The sequence below is a fragment of the Dipodomys ordii genome, unplaced genomic scaffold, assembly GCF_000151885.1.
Source record: "Dipodomys ordii isolate 6190 unplaced genomic scaffold, Dord_2.0 Scaffold43, whole genome shotgun sequence".
NCBI classification, from domain to species: domain Eukaryota; kingdom Metazoa; phylum Chordata; class Mammalia; order Rodentia; family Heteromyidae; genus Dipodomys; species Dipodomys ordii.
The window spans coordinates 7,100,544-7,125,383 of record NW_012267259.1 but is presented as its reverse complement, the minus strand read 5'-3'; the positions used below and the strand labels follow the sequence as shown (position 1 = coordinate 7,125,383).

Here is a 24,840-nt window from a genome sequence, read left to right as displayed (position 1 = left end):
GGAGAGAGGGAGGGAGGGAGGGAGGAAGGAAGGAAGGAAGGAAGGAAGGAAGGAAGGAAGGAGGAAGGAAGGAAGGAAGGAAAAGAAAAGTTTCCATACTTGCACCAGCAACTGAAGCTAATTACACTTAAGGTATATCAAACTTTACAAAGTACCTCTAAAATCATTACCTCATCTGGCCCTTAGAATCACTACAGGTGATCTGTAGACTATACTTTATAAATAAGGGTTACATCACTTGCAAAATTTCATAAGCCAAATAAATGACAGAGATAAGTCTAAAAATGCTAGGCTTTAGAATTCCTAGCAGAATTGTTTTTTCTACCACTTTCAATATTTAATTTAAGAATATTCTAAATTGTTAGAACTTTTGCCCAGGAGGAATGAGAATTCTTCATTCCAGAGTTTTTATTTTTCAAGAAAAAAAATGAAATTGCTCATGCAAAAGCCTTAAAATTAAGAAGTCCTAGATGAAGTTAGCATGATTTGTTACTGCATGAATTGGTATGTAGTATTAGCCATACAATAATAGCCTAAAACAGTCTAAGAACAAATAATGGAGACCTGCCTCTAGCTCTACTAACCATCAAATCAAATGATAAACTTATGGAAGTTGAAGCAACTCAGAGGTGCTAAGTTAAGTCGTCTTAAAGTCCTAATCCATAAAATATATCTATTGCATCACCATGTGAAGTTTCAGTGCAATTTTTATACAGGATTAAATAACTAGCTCCTAAGTGACATAAAAGACTTCCCCAACTCTAAGAAGCCAGGAAAATAAAATGTCAATTGATATTAGCAATACCCTACAAAGAAATGTTCAGCCTGAAGATCTTTACTACCAGTACTGACATTGTACAAAAGAACTAAAGCAGTAACAAAAAGTAGAACTTGAGATCAATAAAATATAGTAACCAAATTATTCCATGAACCCAAATAAATACAGCTAAGTCCCAACTCTTCAAAACATATCAAAGCTAGGCATGAGTATTTGTACCAAGCACATCCTTATGATTGTTTTTGGAAGTCTGGCAAGTGAGCATCTTGAAGGATGAAAGCACAACTACTTACTTATATAGTCAGGCAACTTACCCTCCAATATTTGGAGCACACAACCAAAAGTGACCTTTGTGTGAATGCACAAAAAGAGATGCTTTGGCAATTCTGACAATAAATTGGTTTAGATTCTTCCTCAAATATTGGCTCAGTGTCCTGAAAAGGGAGATTTGTAAACTTTCAGGAATAGTTTGTCAGTTAAAACTACTACACAATAATAAAAACACCAGCATGAAATAAAAGCACATTTGCACGTTCATTCTTTCAGCTCCTCTAGTAAGAGTCATAGGAAGAAAAAGAACAAAAATATACATCAAAACAGTTGAGCACAAATGCCTTTGCTTCAGCTGAGATTTAGTTCTGGATTCATGTCAGAGTATTATCTCTGTGGCAATGGCAAATGGTAAAATTTTTCACTGAGGCTAATTTCTGAGGTTGTATGTGTTTTAGTTAAAAGAAAAAAGCAATCAGTTCCCCCTAGTTTCTTCCAAAGTCTATGCCTAACCTGTCCCATGCTGCACAGAAAAGAGTGAGTATTATCATAAAATCATCTTCCTTCCTTTAAAATATGACAAAGAATTCTAGCCCAAAGAACTGAGATACCAGACTAAAAATGGTTTTTGTACCTTTTGTACATTGTAGTTTGAATATAAAATGTTCCCTAATGGCTCAAGTGTAGATGGTGCCACTATTTTGGAAGACTCTGGAAACTTCAGGAGGTGGGGCCCCTGTACAGAAAGTATGTCACTAGGAGTCTGACTTGGAGGTTATATCTAGTCCCCTCAGCCTCTGCTTCCAGCAGCCATGAAATAAATAGCCTCTTTCACTGCACACGCCCACCACCATGACACTTTACCTCACTGGAGAGTCCATAATTGATGGAGTCAACAACTATGGACTGAAGTCTCAATTCATGAGTCAAAATAAATCCTTTCTCGTTTAAGTTGTTCATATGAGGCATTTTGTTACAGTGATACAAAATTACTTTAATGTAAGTGGTTTGCTTTATTCTCTTCCCTTGACTATCTTTTAACATTTAAACAAAAGCAGTGGAAAAGTTGCTCTCTTTTGTGTTCTTCTACTTTGTATCCTGTGTATTGTTTTCTTTTTCCTATCCTTGATGGACCTGATGTCTCCAATCAGATAAAAACACAAATTCACTCATACAGACAGCACACTAGGGATCTTTACACGATGTCTATAAAACTACTGAGATGGAAGAGGTATTTCCTTTGCCTTTAAGAAAAGAAAGGAAAGGAGACATCATTACTAAAACCTAAGATGACAAAAGGAAAAAAAAAAGACTCATTTGTCTTACCGGCATGCCACTCATTTCAGAGGTAACAATCCACACCTTCAATATGCCTGTCACGGAGAGTGCCACCACTGTGTCCTCTAAACCAAGAAAGGACAGAGAGCCATGTTACAAATACAGTACTCTTTCTCTGTAAAGACTAAGGTGACCTGCTCCAATGAAATTAAGCAATAATACGTTTTACAATGAACAGATTTTGAAGCACTGGCTAATAAGGAGCATCAATAATCTGGAATGGAAATAAAATTGTTTCTGGCTATTTGTTTTTGGTTTCTTTAATATCTATTCAATAAATTTCATGTTAATTTCAAGTGTTCTTTATTTTTTTCAGTGCCAGTACCGGGGCTTGAACTCAGGACCCTGTGCTCTCCCTCAGCTTTTTTACTCAAAGCTGGTGTTTATCACTTGAGTCACAGCTTCACTTTTGGCTCTTTGGTGATTGTAGATTTGTAGATTGTAAGATCCCTATTTCATATGGCATTCTGCCCCCAATGAAATCTAAAAGTGTTTGGAGAGCTTCTGGACTGCAAACATGTGAAGGCTCTTAGAAAGCAGCACACCCAGGGAGGGCCTGAAACACCACCTTCTCTTCCCCTACACCATGCCCTCTGCATCTCTTTCCCCCATCCTTTGTAATAATCCAAATAATGAAGTGTTTCCCCTAAATTCTGAGAGCTACTGCAGCAAATTAACTGAAGCTGAAGAGGAGGTTATGGGACTCCCATTTATAGGTGGTCAGTCAGAAGTACAAGGAAAACAATCTGAGACTTGCTACTGGTATCAATACTTGGGAGAGAAGACAGCTCCGAGCACTTGGCACTCAACCTGCAGCCAATGCTATGTCCAGGCAGAGAACATGAAAACTGAATTGGATTAGAGGTTGCTAGGTTGATATGTGTTGCAGAACTGATTGCTTGGGTGTAAATGGGGCTATACCTTTTGAGGTCTTCTATGTTGACTGCTGTGGTGTTTAGAAAAAACAGGGAATAAAGTCAAAGCTCAAGAAACAAGCTCAAGACCATAATTCTACCTACTCAAGAAGCTAAGATCTGAAGGATCAGAGTCCAATGCCAGCTCAAGCATAAAAGTTCCACTAGACTTCATATAAAAAAAAAATAAAGCAAGGGGGCATAGCTCAAGTGACAAAGCACCAGGTAACAAGCATTAGGGCCCTGAGTTCAAACCCCAAGATTTTAAAAAGGGTGGGAAGGGAGTGGAATCGCTTTTTTTCCCTATGAAGTAGGATATAAAACTTCAATTCATAAACTTCTGGTCATGAACCAATCACAACACAATGGAAACAAATGTGAGCTCTGAGAGAATGTGGGTCAAAAGGGAGGGAAGATGGCCAGGAACCAGAGCTTCACATATGAAATCCAAGCTAGGTAGGAGGCTGAGATCTAGAGGATCATGGTTTGAGGCCAGCCTGTGCAGAAAAATTTGCTAGACTGCATTTCCAAAGCAGGATTGGAAGTATGGCTGACTTGTTAAGTTTTCCAACCAAGTCAACATGAAGCCCTGAGTTCAAAATCCAGTTTTGCCAAAAATAATAAAATCAAAATCTCCTCTTTCTTCATTAATTAATGAACTATAGATAACTTACCTATCCCAAATTCATTGTGTTTATATAAAGCAAATACAAAGGAATAACAATAGTACTTCCCTAATTGTTATAAAAATTATAACACCGTACATACCAAATTTTCAATAAAGGGTGTATACTATTTTTAAAAATTGGTTGGTACAGTGTGGTGCCTCAGGCTTGTAATTCTAGCTACTCAAGAGGAGAAAATTGGGAATTCATAGTTTAAAACCAGCTGGGGCAGAAAGTTCTCAAGATTCCATCTCAACCAGCAGCTGAGAGCAGTGCCAAGTACCCGTCATCCCCAGAACAAGAGGAAGCACAAGTAGGAGGATCACAGCCAAGACCAGCCTGGACATTCAATGAGACTCTATCCTGAAAATAACCAAAACCAAAAAAGGGGCTGGACGCATGCAGCCCAAGTGATAATGCATCTTCCTAGCAATCACAAGGCCCTACATTCAATCTCAAACACCATTAAAAAAAAGAATTGTTTGTATATTTAAATAATAACCTGATCATATTGCATACAGTGGTTCCCCAAAGCATGGAAGGTGCTGAACTCACTTATTACCATATATCCAGGATCTCTGTACAGAGATACTATAATAACATACCAATATACCAATATACTTAAAACTCTCCAATATCCATGGACTAGGAAAAGGTAAATGCAGATTAAAAATTAAATGCTTATAACAATGTAACTGATTAACATCTAGAATTACATGGTCAGAAAAAAATGTTCATTAATGTTCTATGATATTGAGACCATAAGGTGGTTTAATGTATATAGTGACAGCAGAAAAAAGTAAAAATCATGTAACTGTTTGGTCACAAAAATAATCCTTTTTTAAAGAAATCATTGATTATAACTAAGATTGGGGGTAATATACTAACAAGAAGCTCCTTGTTGCCTGAAAAATTAGTATGAATCATAATTTTCACTGCCAGACTCAAGAATAAAGCAATAATTCACCACTATGTATTACAAAACCTCTGTGAGAAGGTCCTGCATCACAGAAATTCAGGTAGTTTTATTTTACCAGCCATTTCCCAATTATATTTGATGACAGATCCCTCCTTTTTTACACTAATAACTATTAATGCACTTCAAAACCAATACTTTGCAGAACTACGTGGGAAATGTGGTGATATATTCTGCCTGCAGCCACTGCTTTAGGCTGTTAGAAAAATTTAACTGGTACATTCCCACCCACAGACTATTCATTATCTAGTGGGAGCCAGCAAGCTACAGCTCATAGGGCACCTCTAGCTCATAGGGCAGAAACACTGCCTATTTTTGAAAATAAAGTTTTATTAGAACCCCATCACTTTTGTGAGATAATAGCAAAGTTGAACAGTTGAAACACTGACTGCTTGGCCTGCAGAACGTGAAACACTCAGTATCTGGTCCTCCACAATTCAAAGTTGCCAACCCCTGATCTAACGGAAAACCCAAATAGTCTTAGTTGGCAGCATCCATCTTGACCTGCCCTTCCCAGTTTCACCAGCCTTATAGCCTGCCACTATGCCTTTCACACTTCTTACACAGAAGATAACCTTTAGGTTCAGACACACACCTAGACTATTTGTAATGGAGGCAGACTATTTACTCTGCCAGACATTGATCCCCATGTAGGCCAGACCTCTATTTGCTCTATCAGATGTTGATCCACATGTCTGCCAAACTTCTCTCCATCTTCCAAAACTTAGGTTAGCCTTCATCTGATCTGAGCAATCTTCCCACTGCCCTCAAGCCCCTTTTCTGTATCTGTGCTCTACTGTTTCTCTACCTGGCCACACTTTGCATACTGAATTGTTGTTTGTATATCATCCTCCCTTATTAAATATTGGTTACCTTAACTAGTTCAATCCCTTGCACCTCAAAGATAATGGGCAACTAATACAGTTTTTTTTAATGGCTACTGACTAAAAGCTATACGCTAGTTTCCACCCTTATATGGTAACAAAGGAAAGCTGCCACAGAGCTGAAGGCAGTCCCTTCATAGTAAGATGTACAACACTGTAGCTAAAGTAACAGCTCTAAGCTCTACTGGCCACCAGTCAGCTTACTCCATTCTAAGACAAAGAGAACACCCTGATAAGCCTGATTAGCCCCTCATCTCTGTAAGAAATGCCAACAGCACCTACCGTACTGGGTCATGTGAAAACAAATCCTATATAACCGCTCAACGTGCTTCCTCATGCTCATAGTGAATAGTAATGGTGATAGTGATGATGGTAGTTACCCATCAATCTTTATAGAAAATCACATAACCATGAAACCACTAGGGAGAAAAAGTGGCTTATAAGAATATATATTCAATGCTGAACATTAATTACTGCTCTTTCCCTAATAATGTTACATTTGCTCTCATGGTTGTTATTGAAAGGTTTCAATAGAAATGAAATAAAAGGTAATAATATCTAGTGTTGTCGAATATATGCCAGGCACTTAACAGAAACTTGCATTAAATTTAGTCTCCTCCCTTTTTATTTTCTCCCTAAGAAATGGAGACACCACTATACCTCTTAACAAGTGACAAAAGCAGACTCCATAGCTTCAGACTCTATAGCTTCACCTATAGATTTTCTCACCACACCCCTAAAGGTTACAATATGCGTCCTCACTTCAGAAGGTCACCTACAAAGGCTAAATTTGCTCACTGCAATAAATAAATAAATTTTAATTCAAAGACTCCTGCATAAAGGTGGCGCCAGACCATAAATTATTAGCACTACTCTTTTTTTTCCTTCTAACTATATTTATTTTATATTTCTTATTTATTTACATTTATTACATTATTTAAATTACATATATATTTACATTTCTTATGCATGTAGGACTACTCTTGAATATAAGAATTAAAAAAGTATTAATTTTGGCCAGTTATATAACATCACAATAAATTAAACAGGAAATAATGGTGTTAAAGTTCGTAAAGGGTATTATAAACTGACCTTGGGTCCGGTGGGATCGAATAATACTCATGGAGCTAATCCAGTCAGGTGATATCTTTGAGACTAAGGAGTACAACACCTCAAGGCTGGTAGCATCCACAACGAGTATTTCAGGATAATGTCCATGGCATAAAAGCCTTCCTTCACGCTGATTTCCAACAGAGAACTGGTAGAACTAAATTCATATGAAGAGGAAAAAGATTTTTAAAAGTTTTAGTTTAGTTACCTGATTAATATGCATTCATCAAGCATACTATAATATTCTCCTAAATGCTAAATTCCTCTAGTACTAATTTCATAATATGCACTATATGACATATACAACATGTGTACAGTACATACAAACATATGTCAAGTTATACTAATACTTTCAACCATAACAAAAAATATTATTTTCCTAATATCCTCTCTTGGCAACTATTTTAGGAAAGAATTCATAAGTCTCCTTTATATACATCTCTAGAATATAAAACAGGATCGTTTTTATGTATGTGTGCTGGTCCTGGGACTTTCTTGCCTAGGCTGGCTTTGAACCACAGTCTTCAGATCTCAGCCTCTTGCATAACTAGGATTACAGACATGAGCACCAGTGCCCAACTTGAAGCAGTTCTTAATAGAGAGTGCATGAGAGAGTCATGAAAGACATATATCACACTAATCACTACCTCCTTGCAAACATTTTCCTTTGCTGATCACATCTGGGTTAGCACAGATTTTTCTTTCCTGACAAATTACGCTATTAGTCTAAGTAGGGAGGCAGCATTGCATAAGAGCATAGTCCCTAGAACCAGCCAGACCTGACTCAGGAAATGACTCACTGTGAGACAAGTAAGGTCATTTAATTTTTCTAGATCATGGTATCCTTACATATAAGATGATATAATTCTGTTTAATTTGTAAAGATATAGGGGAAGACTAAATGAAACACAAGAAATGCCTACAAAGTATTTTCTCAATAAATATGGGCTCTCTTCATTTCCCTTTCCAACTTAACTGTTCATATTTTATATACTTCATAATTTCCCAACACAGTAAAAAAAAGTAAAATGAAGCAGAGAGAATTCGACAATTATACAAAGATAAGAAAAAATGTGCATCTCAAAGTATAATCTACAAATATAATACTCTATGCATTAAGCCACACATGTAAAGTGGTTATTTCTTCAAAAGAGCTGGAAAGTCTTGTTTTAAAAAATGAGCCCAGGGGCTGGGGGGGTTAGCCCAGCGGAAGGGCACCCACCCGGCGCGTGCAAGGCCCTGGGTTCGGTCCTCAGCCCTGGAAAAAAAAAAAAAAGCTACAAAAAATGAGCCCAAAAGGTAATTGTATGATCATAAAAAAAGATTGGATCTAAAAAATGGGCTAGGCTGGGAAGGTGGCTCAGTGGTAAAGAGCTTGCTTTGCATGCATGAGGCCCTGGGTTTGATTCCTCAGCACCACATAAGCAAAAAGAAAAAAGCCGGAAGTGGCGCTGTGGCTCAAGTGGTAGAGCGCTAGCCTTGAGCTGAAGAGCTCAGGGACAGCGCCCAGGCCCAGAGTTCAGGTCCCACTAACCGGACCCCCCCCCCAAAAAAAGGGCTGATCTGCATCAATCAGTAAGGGACTCATAACAGCTTTGGCAGGAAATAATTGTACTCTTTTGGGTCTCGTGCACTTATTTAAGAAGTAAAGGAGCTATGCTAGAATGTGGATATGCAGAGTCCCCCACAGGCCCATGTGTTGAAGGCTTGGTGGCATGGGGCACTATTGGGAGGGGTGGATCCTACAGGAGGTGGGGCCTACTGAGCAGCTTTAGGTCATCACAGGTAGGCCTTTGAACAGATACTAATCACTCCTCTTCCCCACCTCTGCTTTCTGGCTGTAAGGCAAGCAGTCTTATTCTGCCATGTGTTCCCCACCACTGTCTTCCAGCACTCCATCAGAAGCTTAGAAGCAGCAGGCTTGTTTGATAATGGACTGAAATTCTAAAACAGTGAGGGAAATAAATGTCTTCTCTTCAAAATTGATTATCTCAGTTATTTGTTATAATAATGGAAAACTGTCTAATACAAGCTCTAATCTGAGAAACTAGAGTAACTCCAAACCACAGAGGTGGCTTCTCCATTAGTCACCCCAATTTTATTTCCCTTACCAACTTTAAATTTACCTTATGAAGTATACTTTCACTATTAATCTAGTTTTCGTATCCAGTCACCCCTTCTCACTATTTTTCACATAAAAACACAAATCTAATGCTTTGAAACATGTTTTAAGTCTACCTTTGTAATAAACTGTGCTAACTTAGCTACAAAAATAGATACTAACCTGTATGCCAGTATGTGTGCAAGCTAATTTTGTAAATTCAATACATCGGCCATCATTCACATCCCACAGGCACATCTCCCTATAAAACAAAATAATAGCTAGCATTGTTCAATATGTGACAGTGATTGAAAATTAATCTTCCTTTAAAGTTAATATATTACAGAAAAGTAGCAAATTTATTATTCCTACTGGTCAAAATTTGGAATTCTCTCACCTACCATCCTAACCCCATCCGAACCTCCAGAATGTCTATTCCCCCACCTCAATCCACATCTGGATGTGTTTCTGGTTCCTTTTTGGTTGGTGGAATCCTGTGAGTAGATCTGACCAGGACTAATGAGAGACCCTCCAGAACTCTCTTTTTCATCAACCTCTGTTTCAGATATTGACTCTTTTAGACAACAGTTGCTCCCTCATCCCAAACCTCAAAGTAAGGATGATAAAATGAAGCAGAGCAAAGCCTCCAAGAAATATACACGAGTAAAAAGAAAAAAAGAAGCTTTTAAACTACTGAAATTTATCATTTGTTATCAATGCAGCTTGAAATGTAGTAATGTAAAAAAAATCAAAGTTAAAGTCAAAGAAATTCCAAACATTTACAATTTAAAAATACTCCACTATGATTCTGGATTTATTACAGTTTTACTAAGTACATACAAAAAAAGCTTATATATCAAAGTGAAGATAAGACATTGAAAATAGAAATGTCAATATAACATGTCTTTTGAAGAAATAAGATTCATTTAACAGAATAATAATAAAATTCAATTAATACTGGGTAAATGCGAGGGAAGTGGTGACATTGTCCAAAAGGAAACGTACTCTTTACCTGACCTATGTAAGTGTAACCTCTCTAGGGGCTGGGAAGGTGGCTCAGTGGTAGAGAGCTTGCCTTTCATGCATGAGGCCCTGGGTTCGATTCCTCAGTACCACATAAGCAAAAAGATAAAAGCCGGAAATGGCGCTGTGGCTTAAGTGGTAGAGCACTAGCTTTGAGCTGAAGAGCTGAGGGGACAGCGCCCAGGCCCAGAGTTCAGGCCCTACAACCGGACCCTCCCCCAAAAAAAGTGTAACCTCTCTATATATTACCTTCATAATAATAAAAAATTTAATGCAAATTACTAGAAATTTCAAGGGATTGCCTAAAGATATTGTATTTTACTTCTCACATGACACAAGTGTTTTTCAAAGAACACTCAATTTAAAACAAGAATTCTAATATGCTTTTTTCCTTTAACCAAGCAAGTACAACATTTTTACCTGCTATTGTCACTTTCCTTTCTAAAGAATCATATGAAGTTCTCTTCAAATACAAAATTACAAGAAAAGAGAAAACAATGTCTTATAGTTCTCCAACCTGCTTAAATAGTATATTATATGAATACACAACTTTCCAAATACCAAAAATATTTTTAAAAACTTCCTCACAATCTGGATCCTATAGCTACTGACCTGCCTCTCCAAAGGAAAGCAACACTATAAGACTTAGGAACAAAATCCACTATAATCATTTATTAACACACATAAATATAATTGCACAAACTTCCACAGAGCTTCATCTCCCAAATTTATGCCAGCTTAGCCTCATTCAGGATTTTTTGTAATATCAAAGTTGTCTGAAAATTCAACAAAAATATCGTAAGGATTAATGATCCTGGTTTAACTTTTATGTAGTCCTAGTATTCTCAAGGTAAAAAAAGAAATAATCATAAGTCATAACAATATTACAAGACTGTTTTACATTTATATCCTTAAAACCATAATTGTCAATGGAAGAAGTACCCCAAGAGAAAAAGAGGAAAGAAAAAGTGCCCTCTTTAAAAATAGTGTTACCATTTATAAAAACATAGGAAAGGAAGAAGATACTATCATATTGTAATACATAAAAACATGTAATTTAACTGTCAAAAAAATTTTAAGAGAAATGACCTGCATGCGTCAAAATAAAACCAAGAAAACACTTACCCACTTGCAGATGCACTGACAATATACTGTTTGTCACTAGAAGAACAAGCTTTAGACAAACAAGTGATTGAAGCTGTATGACCAAACAACAGTGCTCGAGGATTAACCTAGAAGTAAAAAAAGAAAAGTGACATAAATACAAAATAAAAAATATACCGTGTGTGTGTGTGTACATGCCAGTACAGTGCTTTCAACTTAGGGCTTCACACTCTTGCCTAGATTGTTTACTCATGCACTCTAACAGTTGAGCCATACATTCAGTCCAACATTCTACTGGTTAATTTCCGGAGATACAGTCTCACAGACTTTTCTGTTCAGGTTGGCTTCAAACCTCAGTCTTCTAATATCAGTTTCCTTAGTAACTGGGAGCCACAAGCACCCAGTTAAATACACCTTTTAATTCATAATCACGTTAAATACTCAAAATTTAACAAACATAGTAGGCCTGAAAAAGCAATTGCTCAGAACACTAAAACCTAAGAACAGACAGTTAACTCTGACCCATTTAATGTTCACAATCACACTACCAACTAGTCCTGATGCTGAAATTGAAACAAGAACTGACATTACCAATATCACATAGAGGACAGTGCCAGTATTCACTAATATATTCCTAAGCACTATCTATTTAGTATTCTGGGAAAATACGTTAAGAATTTGATTAATGTATAAAAAATAGTAATCAATACAACAAAACTTACACTTTATAAAAACTTTTGCTACACTCAAAACATTTACACTATAAAATATAAATGTTTTAATCTGTTTTTTTGTATCTCTTTGGAGACATTTTCAGTATGAGTTATAATATTTTGATATATCTTACATGTAACCTGGGATAATATTAAATGTGAAAGTTGCCAAAAGCCAGCAGACATTAATAATTCTAATGAATAAGATAGCCAATCTGCATACTATCAATTTTAATCAAAACATGTTTTGCAGAACATAAGAGTTTAAATTATTCCAGGACTATTTAATTTTCCATAAAATAGCTACTTATATTTAAAATGTACAGCAGGGCTGGGAAGGTGGGTCAGTGGTAGAGTGCTTGCCTTGCATGCATGAGGCCCTGGGTACGATTCCTCAACACCAAATAAGCAGAAAAAACCTGAAGGGGTGCTTTGGCTCAAGTGGTAGAGTGCTAGCCCTAAGCTGAAGAGCTGAGGGACAGCGCCCATGCCCAGAGTTCCGGCCCCACAACCAGCAAAATAGGTAAATAAATAAAATATACAGCAAACATTTCAAATACTCACTTCTAATTCTACTGAAAGGTCCCAAAGACATATCTGTCCATCATGGCATCCTGTTACAAGCGTGGTCCCATCATCAGTTAAAAGTACTGTTGAGATACAATGTGTTGGTGCTTTTCGGCCCCAAAGAACAATGGGTAGAACAAGGCTGTTTCCTGCCATTGTGTTTTCAAACCTGAAACTTTTAAGGTAATAATGTCAGATATCACATTTCCTTCTAAAGCAATTTGTATGTCATTATAATGAAGACAACAAATAAAATATGAAAATAAGCGTATTTTCCTAGTAGTAAATTTTAACCACTTAAAAACCTTGTCATTCCAAAAAAAAAAAAAAGACTAATTTGTTGTATCTACTTCCAGATTCATGTACCTAAAAACTTAAGACACCTGTGGACTTTAGCTTGGTGCCTCCATTTCTGTACTATAAAAATTTCCATGTACTCTAGTACTCTAGTCTCTACCTTCAAAAAACTTCATTTAAGGATGAATCACATCCTGAAACACAGAGGTCAACCATCTTTTTAATTGCTACCACATGGCAGAACTTTCCAATATCCTAAAGAGAACAACCTACAAAAAAAGCGAGAGAAAAGATGTTTTGACATTGCCCATTGATAGCTATTCTCTCTATACCCAATCATTTGATATAGGGTGTAGAGTGCTGGTTTGACACTGCTGATTATAATTTATTTGTCCTTTACTGTTCACTTTTTCCTGGTATAGTCTACCTCCTCAATTATCCTTTCTACATTCCCTCTTTTCTTCTATCCAGATATATGGAGACCTAGAAGGCCCTAAAAAATTCAAAAGACAAAGGAAAATCTTTTACTTTCTTTTGTTCCTAAGATGTTTTACCTTAAGTGTGACCTTTGAGGGTTTTGTTTTTCTTTTTGTTTCTTTGCTTTTTAAAAAAAACTTGGTTATTTATTTTTTCCTTTTTGATTTCCTCTCACATTTTTATTCAGAAAAAAATTCAAGTATATAAAGTGTCCACAAAACAGTATCAAGTTCTTCATCAAATATACTTTCATACTTCCCTTGTCAGTGTATATGTCTACATATATGCTTATTGATGCACATGTGTGCATAAACACACATACATGTACACAGAGACTTACAAGTTGAATAATTTGAAAATATTCTATACAAATCATAAAAATTCAGGTCTAAGGACTTTTTGAAATTTTTATTGAGATTAAGATGTCTAAATACTTTTAAATACAGAACTTAAAAGATATAGTTTCATATACATAATACCATTATCACTGTCACAATTATCAGCAACATCGCAATTCAAATTACTTCAACTGTCTACAAAATGCTTTTTGTGGTATTTTCCAAGCCTATAAATTAAAAAAAAAAAAACCTCAAGTTTTATTTCCACCCCCACTTAGGGTACTAAGTGGTTTTGTCCTCCTGTAATTCATATGTTGAACTAACCACTAATGTGACTATATTTGGAAACTAGGCCTGTAAATAAGTAAGATGCTAAGCTAGTGGGTTCAATGTGCTATGGCTGGTGTTCAGTAGTGAAAGCTTCACGCTTGCTTAGGCTGATATTCTAACACTTGAGCCACATCCACGGCCCTTTTTGGTTTTAATTATTTTTAAGATAGGGTCTTGAGTTTTTTCCCACAGCCAGCCTCAGATCACTATCTCTTAACTATTCTTCTGATTCAGGTACACCACTGTACACAGCTTGTTTTGTCTGGGCTGCCTTCAAATTGTAGTTCTTCTATGTCTGCTCCAGAGTACCTGAGATTACAAGGAGATAGTGTCCTTATACAAAGAAGATATATAAGACCTTTCCTCCCTTTGCCACTTGAACACAAACAGAAGAGCTTCGCCAGAAACAAACCCTGGCAAGTCTTGATTTGAAATTTTAGCCTCCAAAACTATGAGATGATAAATTTCTGTTACTTAAGCCACAATGTCTTCAGTATTTTGTTATGGAAGCCCAAACAGATTTGTTGTTATGCCTCTTTAGTTCCAGAACAACAATCATTTTATTTTCTTTCTCATACTAACTTTTTAGAAACAACACAATGCCAATGTTTGTCTAATATTCTGTATTTTTTATTTTTTGTGATAGTCTTCTTAGGATTAAACTTTGTCTCTGGCCTCTGTTTTTTCTATAAACTGAAGACTGAATTAAAAGCATCATTAGGCTCAAGTCACTCTTTTGGCAAGAATACGCCATAGGTGACGTAACTCACATTGCAGGATCATAAAATGCTTGTAATGGTACTTTGTCCTACCATCAGTGACACTACTTTACCCATTTAATCAGGAAACTAGGCACCAAATATTTGCACTGTAACTGTAGTTATTTTCTCCTTTGAAACTATGCATAAGTCATGAAGTGATACTCCGATAAGACCATCCTATATGCTATGTAATACTGGTATCTTGAGCAATTTCTAAAAGCTACAAAAGTAAAATATTTTCAAAAATCAAGCATTAGGTCAACCTTATTTTCTCCATATTTGTTTTTCTGTCAAGTGCAAAAGCAAAATATGTTTCTATCCTATATAGTCATTTTCAGAGGAGCATCAATTATCTTGTGCTACGTACCAGGAATACACCCTGTGACAGCAGACAAAAACAAACCCAACTTTTCTCATGGAAACAGCATACATGAACTAGAATAGGCCTTAGCTACCTAAGTACCAATGGAGAATATGATGAGCAGTGACTACAAACATAAATAGCTAAACGTTCTTGCTACAGCAGCATGGAAAGAAGAAATGTTTCTAAGGACCTAATAAAATTCTCTGACAGTATTCCTCCCTCACTTGTCAAAACAAAGTGTCCAAATCAAGTTCACAGTATGGTGTCATGAAGAAACTGATTAATTTCTTTTGGTTTGTACTTTTGCCACAAATTTATTGAAGACTTTGGAAAAAAATCTGTAGTAGATAATAAAGACAGTTTGGGGGAAATCCTAGATTCTAAAACCAATTCTCAGCTGCCTCCTTACAAGAGTACACTGTTGGTGTTTAAGAGTTGTGAGGGCTGAGCACACACAGGTGGCTCACATCTGTAATCCTAGCTACTCAGGAAGGTGAGCTCTAAGGATCATGACTGCAAGCCACCCAGTCAGACATGTATCTGAGACTCTTATCTCCAATTAACTACCAAAAAACAAAAACCAGAAGTAGTCAAGTACCAGCCTTGAACAAAAAGTCTACCCCCCCCAACAAATAAAAGATGTCTGTGGGACACAGCTTTTCTAACACCTAAGCAATTGACACTGCCATACCTTATTTGGGTTACAAGATATAATCTTGATGCACCTGATACTTTAAGACTACTTTCTTAAAGGAAGTTCTTGTACTTGGTTTCAAAAGAACATGTGGAATGAGCAGATGGTACTAGGACACGACACATTTCTTATAGCTAAAGCAGCCCTGAGCACATACTTAGAGATTTTTGAAGAGCTGCAGAATTGTCAGTTCAAAAATAAATCAAAAATTTTAAGGTACTCATAGATTCTGAGGCATATAAATCATTCTTTAATTTCTGCTGTTGTCATTAAGATGTCTGCATTCTTTCACTATCACCAATCTGCACTAATTTCAAGTTCTGATTAAGCTAAAGTGTACTATGCCTACCAAGCTCTCACTTTTGGAGGAAACAGATTCCGTTTAATGGAACCAACTTCACCTTCTTCCTAGCCTGCCTCTAATCTCACATGCAGCTCCAATCATTTCTAGTTCTTTACCTCAAATTTCTATCAAAACTCTCAATAGCCCTGTAAATAGTTCTTCATTGATCAAGACAGGGAGGGGTGAATTTTTTACTCCTGCTATCCTTGAACTACGATCCTTCCAATCTCAGCCTAAAGGGTAGCTAGGATTACAGGTATGAGTCACAACACCCAGTAAAATACTATCCTCTTGGTGAGATCTTCCCTGACCAAACAAACTGCAAAATCCACTACACAAAAGAAGCTCTTGCCATCATTTAACATACCATGTTTATGTGTATATCATCCATGTTTACTGCTATAATGTAAGTACCATGAAAATGAAAATTGGTTTTCATTTTATTCCGTATTATATTCCTACTGCTTAGAATTCCTGGCACATAGAAAGAAAACAATGGGGGAAAAGGGAACAAGTTAATAAAGTATATTTGCTTTGGATTTTAAAAAGTCATATCCCGCAAAAAAAAAAAATTAAAGCAAATCATGTCCTGATTTTACATGTATTGATTTTGACAAGGAGTTTTTATGAATTTTCTGCAATAATCCATCAATTAATACACCTCCTTAATCAAATCCTCATTAACATACTATTTATTCTCAGCTGCAAGTTTTACTGCTTCCTTTTATTCTCTAGGTGACACATACACAAAAAACATACCTTAGGACCAACAAAACAAATTAGCTGACAGAATCACTATTATATTCACTAATCTCTGGCAATAAAGGAAAAAGATGTTGGTCAAAACAAAGTGAGACTCATTAATATGAACCTTTTACTCCCACTAACGGTGGTTGGTACTACTTGTTCATATTTGAAAAAGGTTAGAAACAGTAGCCTACAAGAAAGGCAGTCAATGGGCTGGGAAGGTGGCTTAGTGGTAGAGTGCTTGCCTGGCATGGATGAAGTCCTGGGTTAGATTCCTCAGTACCACATACATAGAAAAAGCCAGAAGTGGTGCTGTGGCTAAAGTGGTAGAGTGTTAGCCTTGAGCACAAAAAGCTCACAGACAGTGAGTGCCCAGTCCCTGAGTTCAAGCCCCAGGACTGGCAAAAAAAAAAAAAGAAAAAGAAAGGCAGCCAAATATATAAAATGGAATCCAACCTCAACCAGGCTGTTATCACTGACATATATTATCCAAAGAGAAATATACACACACACACACACACACACACACACACACATATACATACATACATACACACACAAAACACCAGGAAACTATCTTTAACTAGCATGAAGGGTCATAAATTACAAGTGTTAGAAGGTTTCTATTAAAAAAAAAAACCCAACAACTCTTAACACCTTGAAAATTTTCTAGGACCCTAACATTTTATTGTTCTATTTTTTTTTTAAATATGTGGTACTAAGGTTTGAACTTTGAGCCTTGCACTTCTAGGCTGTCTTGACACAAGTCAGTCATGCAAATAGCCCTGTTTCTCCCACTGGCTAATTCTAAGATTGGGCTCCCTTCCTACTCAGGCATGTGCCTGAACCAAGATCATTAAGGAAAGAATAATGCGAAGGATATTGGTATGTCATACAGAAAAGAAACTGGATCACCAATTTATGATGTATAAAAATCCAATTCAAAAAAAGTGAACTCTGGATTATGAAAGCCTATGAGTTTAAAAGAAAACTGTAAAATTAGCAATACATAACATGGGAGGAGTTACTTTGTGATATAAAAGCAAAGAAAGACTTTTGAAACAAAATTCACAAAAAACCTATTGTATCAAAATTAAAGATGTCTGCTCAAAGAAGGATATAACAAAAAATGTAAGTGACAGCCAGGCACCAGTGGCTCACACTTGTAATCCTAGCTGCTCAGGAGGGTGACAGCTGAGGATGGTGGTTTGAAGCCCGCCCAGGCAGGAAAGTCCACAAGATTCTTCTCTCCAATAAACTACTCAGAAAAAGCTAGAAGTGGTGCTGTGGCTCAATTGTTAAAGCTCTAGCCTTGAGCAAAAGAAGCTCCAGGACAACATCCAGGTCCAGAGCTCAAGCCCCAGGACTGGAAGAAAAAAAAGTTAATGACTAAAATTAAAGATAATTTAAATAATAATTAAAATAATTACTATCTATTTATTTATTACTATCTATTAAAAACAACAAAAAATACTTCAGAAAAGAAAAAGTTGTAGCTGGGCACCGGTGGCTCATGCCTGTAATCCCAGCTACTCAGGAGGCTGAAATCTGAGAATCATGGTTCAAAGTCAGCCTGGGCAGAAAAGTCCATGAGACTCTGATCTCCAATAAACCACTAGAAAATCAGAAGTGGTGCTGTGGCTCAAGAGGTAGAGTGCTCACGTTGAGCTGAAGAGCACAGGGACAGCGCCCAGGCCCAGTGTTCAAGCCCCATGACCAACAAAAAAGAAAAGAAAAGAAAAGAAAAAGTTGTGCTGTGACTGTTGACAATAGCTAGGCTATGGAAACAACCCAGATGCCCCACCACAGATGAATGGATCCAAAAATTGTGGTATCTATACACAATGGAATATTATGCAGCCATTAGAAATGACAAATAATGGTAGTTGCAGGGAAATAGATGGAGCTAGAAGGAATCATGTTGAGCGAGGCAAGCCAAGAGCAAAGAGATAAACGGTACATGGTCTCCCTGGTAAGTGGATGCTAAATCCAAAATGTTAGGTGATACGACAAAATAAACAGGACTTAAGAAACAAAGAATTCCACTCATCTGGTGGAACCACTACTAAATATCCCCATGCTGCTGATCACATGTATGGTGTATATGTGTACGCCATTATATGTTATAGACTGTGATAGACAATTTGCTCCAGGAAAGTTAGAATGAGCTTGTGACTTTAAATGAGCATCATTATTCCACAATACTGTGAAATTTGGAAAATTATGTAATTACTTAATCACAATTAAAAAAAAAAGAACCTCGGGGAAGGTAGGGAGGGAAGGGATGTTAGGGGGAAAACAATGGAGGGGGGTAACAATTACCTTGCTTATGTAACTGTAACCCTCTGTATAGTATCTTTACAATAAAAAAATTTTAAAAAAGTTGTGCTGTGGTTTGGATATGGCTGAACTGTGCTCCACTAAGAGGACTTGTGTTAACATTTAATCTCATTGTGAGGTACAAGGGAGTGGAAATTTAACCTGACTGTATTGTTTAGAGATGAGACCTTTAGGAAGTGATTAGGATTAGATAAGGTGATCAGAACAGAACCCCCATAATTGAATACCAGTGGTTCCAAAGAAGAGGAAGAGAAACCAGACAATGCATAAATACATTCTCTCTCTCTCTCCCTCCCTTCTCCCACTCTCTGTCTCTCTGCTTCCTGCTTCCTGTCTCTAATGATGTGATGCCTTGCACTGCCTCAGTACACAGACTGCAATAAAGTTATCACTCTATGTGGTCCAGAACTGATAGTCAAAACTACGCTTTCTCACATTAAAAAATGATCAAATCTGTGGTAATGTTACTAGCAACAGCAAACATCCTAAGACTGAAACAACAAAAGGAGTAAAATGAGTAAAGTAAAATGAGTAAAGGATTCAAGAGGCAAATTTTGTAAAAGGAAAAAACTACAAAATATAAAATGTTTATGAGGAAACACTCAAATTGGTTTGTACTAGTGAGATGTAAGTTAAGATGAGATTTTATCTTTTATTTATTAGTCTAGAAGAATTAAGGCAGCAAACAACTCCAAGCATGGTGGGGACAAGTGTTTGAAAACACTTGCAAGACTACGGACCCACTGCAGCTCATTCTGGAACATAATCTGGCAATTTCAATAAACTGTATGAATATGGTACACTCCACAATCACATTTCTGCATACATCTAAAAGGTATGCTTTTCTCATATTGCCTATAATGCTAGGAAAATGAAAGTCATATGGCTATCCACAAACAGTAGATTAACTAAAATAGACAGACATTCTGAAATACTGTGACATTAGAAACAATAGACAACACAAACAGATCTCCAAAATGCAGTAAGAAAAAGAAGTCAATGCAATATATAGCATGATATCTCTATGAATTAAAAATGTAGGCACTGAAAGCAATGCCTATTTAATAACACAGCCAAAAAGGAGCACATAGCATACATAATGGAAAGCTTGTCACTGGGTTGATGAGCAAGAAAATGCAGTGGCATTTGGAAACAAAAGGCAATGAATAGAGGTAGGGGAGGCTTGCACAAACAAATGATTACTTAACTAAGTAAGATTAACTCAATCCTCTATGCCTGAAGTCCAAAACAACTTCTAAAGACTCATTTATAATGTATGTATGCCAGCAAAGTTAAAAGTTAAAAACATTTCACTACTTTTAAAGTTCTCATTGTTTAAGCTCCCATAGAGAAAACCTCACTCCACTTCCTTCAATTTTAAAATAGAGCTTCTTATGTTTCCAAGATAAAAGGAAAATTGTTGCATTCCAGGCTCACTGCCTCAAAATTTAAGTTCCCATGGTAGTATTCTGATCTAAATGTGCCTCTGTGATTCATCTCATCTCCCAAGTCTTTGTAAATTAAGCTATAAATAGCAATAAACAGACATTTAAAAGAACAAATTTCTCTATAATAATCTAGCTAATGGTGACGATGAGACCTTTCCTATCTATTGATACTAGTTTGTATGCAATTGAATGTAATGAAGATTCACTATTTTGGATGAAATTGGGCAGTTTTTATTCTTCCTAGTAATAACGACATTTTCAACACGTTATTTTCATTTTTTTGAGTGGCCATCCACCTCCACATTGTCACCGTTTGCTTATCAAACAAGCAACAGATGTAAACTACAATTTTTATATAACAAAAGCCAAAACTTCCGCCTTTTGTTATGGGCAACTCTTGCACTCGTTCATAAAATTGAAGCAATAGATATCAAAAAGAGTTAAGCGTCTGCCCTTTTCATTTTGTGGCAAATGTTGCAAGGAAAGAAATCTGTAGCTGCTCCTGCTTACACCCTAAAATCGGCAGCATCCAAAGACAAACACAGGTTGTGATGTAACTCAAGTTGCCATCATTTCCAATGTAAGAACGTGTGAATTCTGCACCGGACCTGAGAAAGAGACATATCCAGTGGATCAAAAACAAACGCCATGATGTTTGAATCAGAGGCAGGGTAGCTCCCACTCCAAACACAGCCTCAGAACGCTGGGCCCATGAGTAAACCAAGTAGCACAGACTTGCAGACCAAGAAGAAGGGCAAAGGGATGACTGATGACGGGCACAGGCAAGTGGCAACTCAAGGATGAAACCATAGCAGTCGGCAGTACCTCGGGCAGGGAGCAAACCGAAGCGCAGCACCAAGAGGGAAGGGCAGACCCTGTGTATCCCCCAAAGCATTGTCCACAGCCACTCGCGACCATCACTAATCACCTCACCTCGTTTAGATTGTCCCTACTGGCAAAGTAGTGTCACGGGCCACTCTTTCAAGCACCAATGTCACTCATCAGCCCAAAGGCCCCCAAAGCCCCCTGGGCCGGAGCCCAGGCTCCCGATAAGGGCGTCAGGGGATGCGCCGGCCCCAGGAGGAGAAGCTCCGAACTCAGCTCCCAGGAGCAGAGATCTGACAGCCGGCGCGGCCCCCGGCTAGGGCCGGGTGTGTGACCTGTGACCTTCGACCCCTTCATTCCACCGCGCAGGGGCGTCGCGCGCCGGGGCTGACCCGGAGGCTGGGAAGCCCCTCACCTGTCCGTCACGGCTTCACCTCATACTGCGAAGCTGTCAGCCAGCCGTGGGCACCCCGGGAAACGAGGACGCGGCGAGGGAAGAGCTTCTCAGGAGGGTGTCGGGTACGCAAGTCCGTGTGGGCCGGTCCTGCCGGGCCGCCCTCTCTTCACTGAGGCTGCAAGGTGCTGTGGCCGCGCCGCCGCCGCCGCTACCGCCGCCGCCGCTGCAGTAAATCAGCTGACACCAGCCTCAACTGCCGTGACTTTCGCCGCAACTGTCGCAAAAGTGAGGAGGAGGGAGGGACGTGCTCAGAGCTTCCCAGGGCGCCACGCCATTGGAGGAACGGCCGTGTTACCATGGAAACCGGACGGCTGAAAAAGCGATCTAGTGTGGGCAGGGAGTGCACGGCCGCCATTATGGTTGTGGGAAGTCTGGTCTAGGCTCTCTTCTTGCCTCTCGTTCCCTTGTTGGGATGATCAACTTGGTGAGAAGGATGGAATGGACAGTCTAGGTGTTCTTTGGAACCAAGATGTTCAAAATGTGTGCTTCTACGGTTGTGTTTCAGGAAGCTGGAAAATGTTACTGTTTCCTTCTGACCTCGGAATTGAGCTGTTACCCCTGACCCAAGACTGTGAGAGGAGGAACTTGGGGTATGTGACTAAAGGAAGTCTGACCTTGTGCAACACTCCTAGTGAAGAAATGAATAATACATTTTCCCTGTGGGCAGCAAAGGAAAGGTGGAATCTGAGCTCTGTATTCACATCTCTCACCGCTTAGAGGCCAGTGTCATCTTGGGCAAAATTTTTGTTGCTTCTCTTTATTCTCTCTTTTTTGATACCGTTTACAAAGCGAGGATAATGACCTCGAATTGTCTATCAAGTTAAATGAACTCCATAAGTGTTAATGCCTCATGCGTGTCTGTCTTCCTCTCAGTATTTGAGAGGAAGAATGTTGAATTCATTCAATGGCAGAGAAGAGGAAAAGTAATACTGGGTTGGTGACTTGACACTTCCTGTCGTTTATTATTATTATTTTAATGGAAAGTCTTCCTTTTCTCCCCAGTTTAGACCTTTTCTTCCCAGAAACACGTGACAAACCAATCAGTGTCCTGATAAGTTTACTCCAAACTTCTTCCTTAGTTTGTGAAGCATATAGCTAAGGAACTGTCAGTTAGGTCCTGAGGTTTCTTATTTACAGTTTCTGTTTATTTGTAGACACCAGCTCTGCTGCTATCATGATTGGAAAATATGGACCACAATGTTCACCAGGGAAGTCAGTGAAACACTTGAAAAATCTATAATTCTGAGGTTGTCTTTTATTGCAAATTGGAGTTCTATTATTTTCTTCTATTTTTAACTAATTGCCATATAATCACATTAGTGAATGGAAAACCAAAAGATGTTTAAGAGAATAATTCCTTGGCCAGCTAGCTTTAATATATTCACTCCCTCTCCTGTTACAGCACTAAATTCATAATTTCCTCCACAATATATAGGAGCTTTTTGGAAATATAAGAAACATGGTATTCACCACAGGATATTCTTAGACTATGTTAAAACTTGCTTAATTTGTGAAAGACACCTGATGCCTTTCCTAGATAAATAATCTTATTCAACAAACACTAGTTAGATAATTTGTTGTTTCAAATACCTTCTGAAAAATGAGGTGACTGGAAAGATTTATGAAAAGCTTCAGACTGATAGCACTTTGATCCTTCTTTACAATGTTTACAAAATTTAACAACAAAGTTGATAAATTTTGCGCATACCTGTAATCCTAGCTACTCAGGTAGTTGATTTATGAGTACCACAGTTTGAAGCTAGTATGGGCAAGAATGTCCATGAGACTCTTATCACCAGTTAACCAGCAAAAAGTTTATGGTGGAGATGTGGCTCAAGTGATAGTCCAGCCTTGAGCAAAAAATCCAAATAAGAGCAAGGAACCCTGAGTTCAAGCCGCAGTGCAAGTGTACACATGCACATGTACACATAAAACTGCTTGCATTTCTGGATTGTTGTAAGATGTTCTTACAAAAGTATGTATTTTCCATGACAAATGATAATTATTTTTAATTTCTGAGGATTTGTTAGAGTTGTTGCTGAGTTGATTCTATCCACTAGGCTAAAAATTAACTCCTTGATTCCATTGCCCTTGTTGTCTGGATAATAACCAATTTCTCCTCTGCTAACTTCAAGTGTTTCTCAAGTAGTCATTCTTTTGGTTTTTGACCTTTGACCACTTTGATTCTGCTTCTTTATCTGATGAGTCATGTCATTTTATTCTTGGTTTGTTGTCATTTTTAAATTCACTTTGTAACAGTTTGCTTTTCTGTGTATTTCCTGACTGCTACTTTAACAGTACCAACTATGTCTTTTATGATGATAACTCATGTATTTATCTGCAGATGATTATTTGACCACCCAGCCCCCAAATGGAGTTTGGACATTTAATTTTTTTTTGTATAAGGCAGAGTCACAAAAGAAAAAAGTTGCTGAGCACTGTTGGCTCATGCCTGTAATCCTTGGGAAGCTGAGACTTGAGGACTGTGGCTCAAAGCCAGCCTGGGCAGGCAAGTCCATGAGACTTTTCTCCACTTAACCATCAGAAAACTGGAAGTGGTGCTCTGGCTTCAAGTGGTGGTAGAGTGCCAGCCTTGAGTAAAAAAGGTCAGGGAGAGTGTCTAAGCCCCAAGTTCAAGCCCCATGACTGAAAAAAAAATTACTATATTCAAAGTGGGCAATTGTGGATTACTTAGTAAGGAGTATAAATCTGTAAAGAAAGGGACTGGATTAATCATATGACAAGGTTCTGGGGAGTGAGAATAGGGGAGAAAAAAAGTGGTAGTCCTTGTAAGCCAAATGACCTCTTTTGGCATTAGAAGAATAATGGTTCTAAGCACTGCTGGTTAGCTAGTAGATAGTATCTGCGCTTACTAGTTATTTTAGTGCTAGATGGCTAATGGTGGTTCGTGCTCTAAGCATGAAAAGTGTACCTAGAAATCATAGGTGCCAGCCTGGCGCTGGTGGCTCACGCCTG

General features: G+C 37.9%; 2 protein-coding genes across 4 annotated transcripts in view; one reads left to right on the top strand and one right to left on the bottom strand.

The window, feature by feature from the left end:
• Wdr7 (WD repeat domain 7) overlaps positions 1-22,015 on the bottom strand; it is a 295,434-nt gene extending 273,419 nt beyond the window's left edge. For 2 of the 3 annotated variants that reach the window (XM_013019010.1, XM_013019012.1), the window contains exons 1-7: positions 21,823-22,015; positions 12,441-12,618; positions 11,185-11,291; positions 9,220-9,298; positions 6,918-7,092; positions 2,375-2,451; positions 1,093-1,212 (exon numbers count right to left, since the gene is read on the bottom strand). In XM_013019010.1, the coding sequence (XP_012874464.1) occupies positions 1,093-1,212; positions 2,375-2,451; positions 6,918-7,092; positions 9,220-9,298; positions 11,185-11,291; positions 12,441-12,599 (717 nt within the window). In that variant the 5' untranslated portion in view covers positions 12,600-12,618; positions 21,823-22,015. The remainder of the gene's footprint in view (positions 1-1,092; positions 1,213-2,374; positions 2,452-6,917; positions 7,093-9,219; positions 9,299-11,184; positions 11,292-12,440; positions 12,619-21,822) is intronic. The other variant, XM_013019011.1, reaches the window with a different exon arrangement.
• A 204-nt stretch (positions 22,016-22,219) lies between these two features.
• The window catches only part of Txnl1 (thioredoxin-like 1), a 30,686-nt gene continuing 28,065 nt past the window's right edge, over positions 22,220-24,840 (top strand). The window contains exon 1 of the mRNA XM_013018999.1: positions 22,220-22,454. Within this exon, the coding sequence (XP_012874453.1) occupies positions 22,303-22,454 (152 nt within the window). The 5' untranslated portion in view covers positions 22,220-22,302. The remainder of the gene's footprint in view (positions 22,455-24,840) is intronic.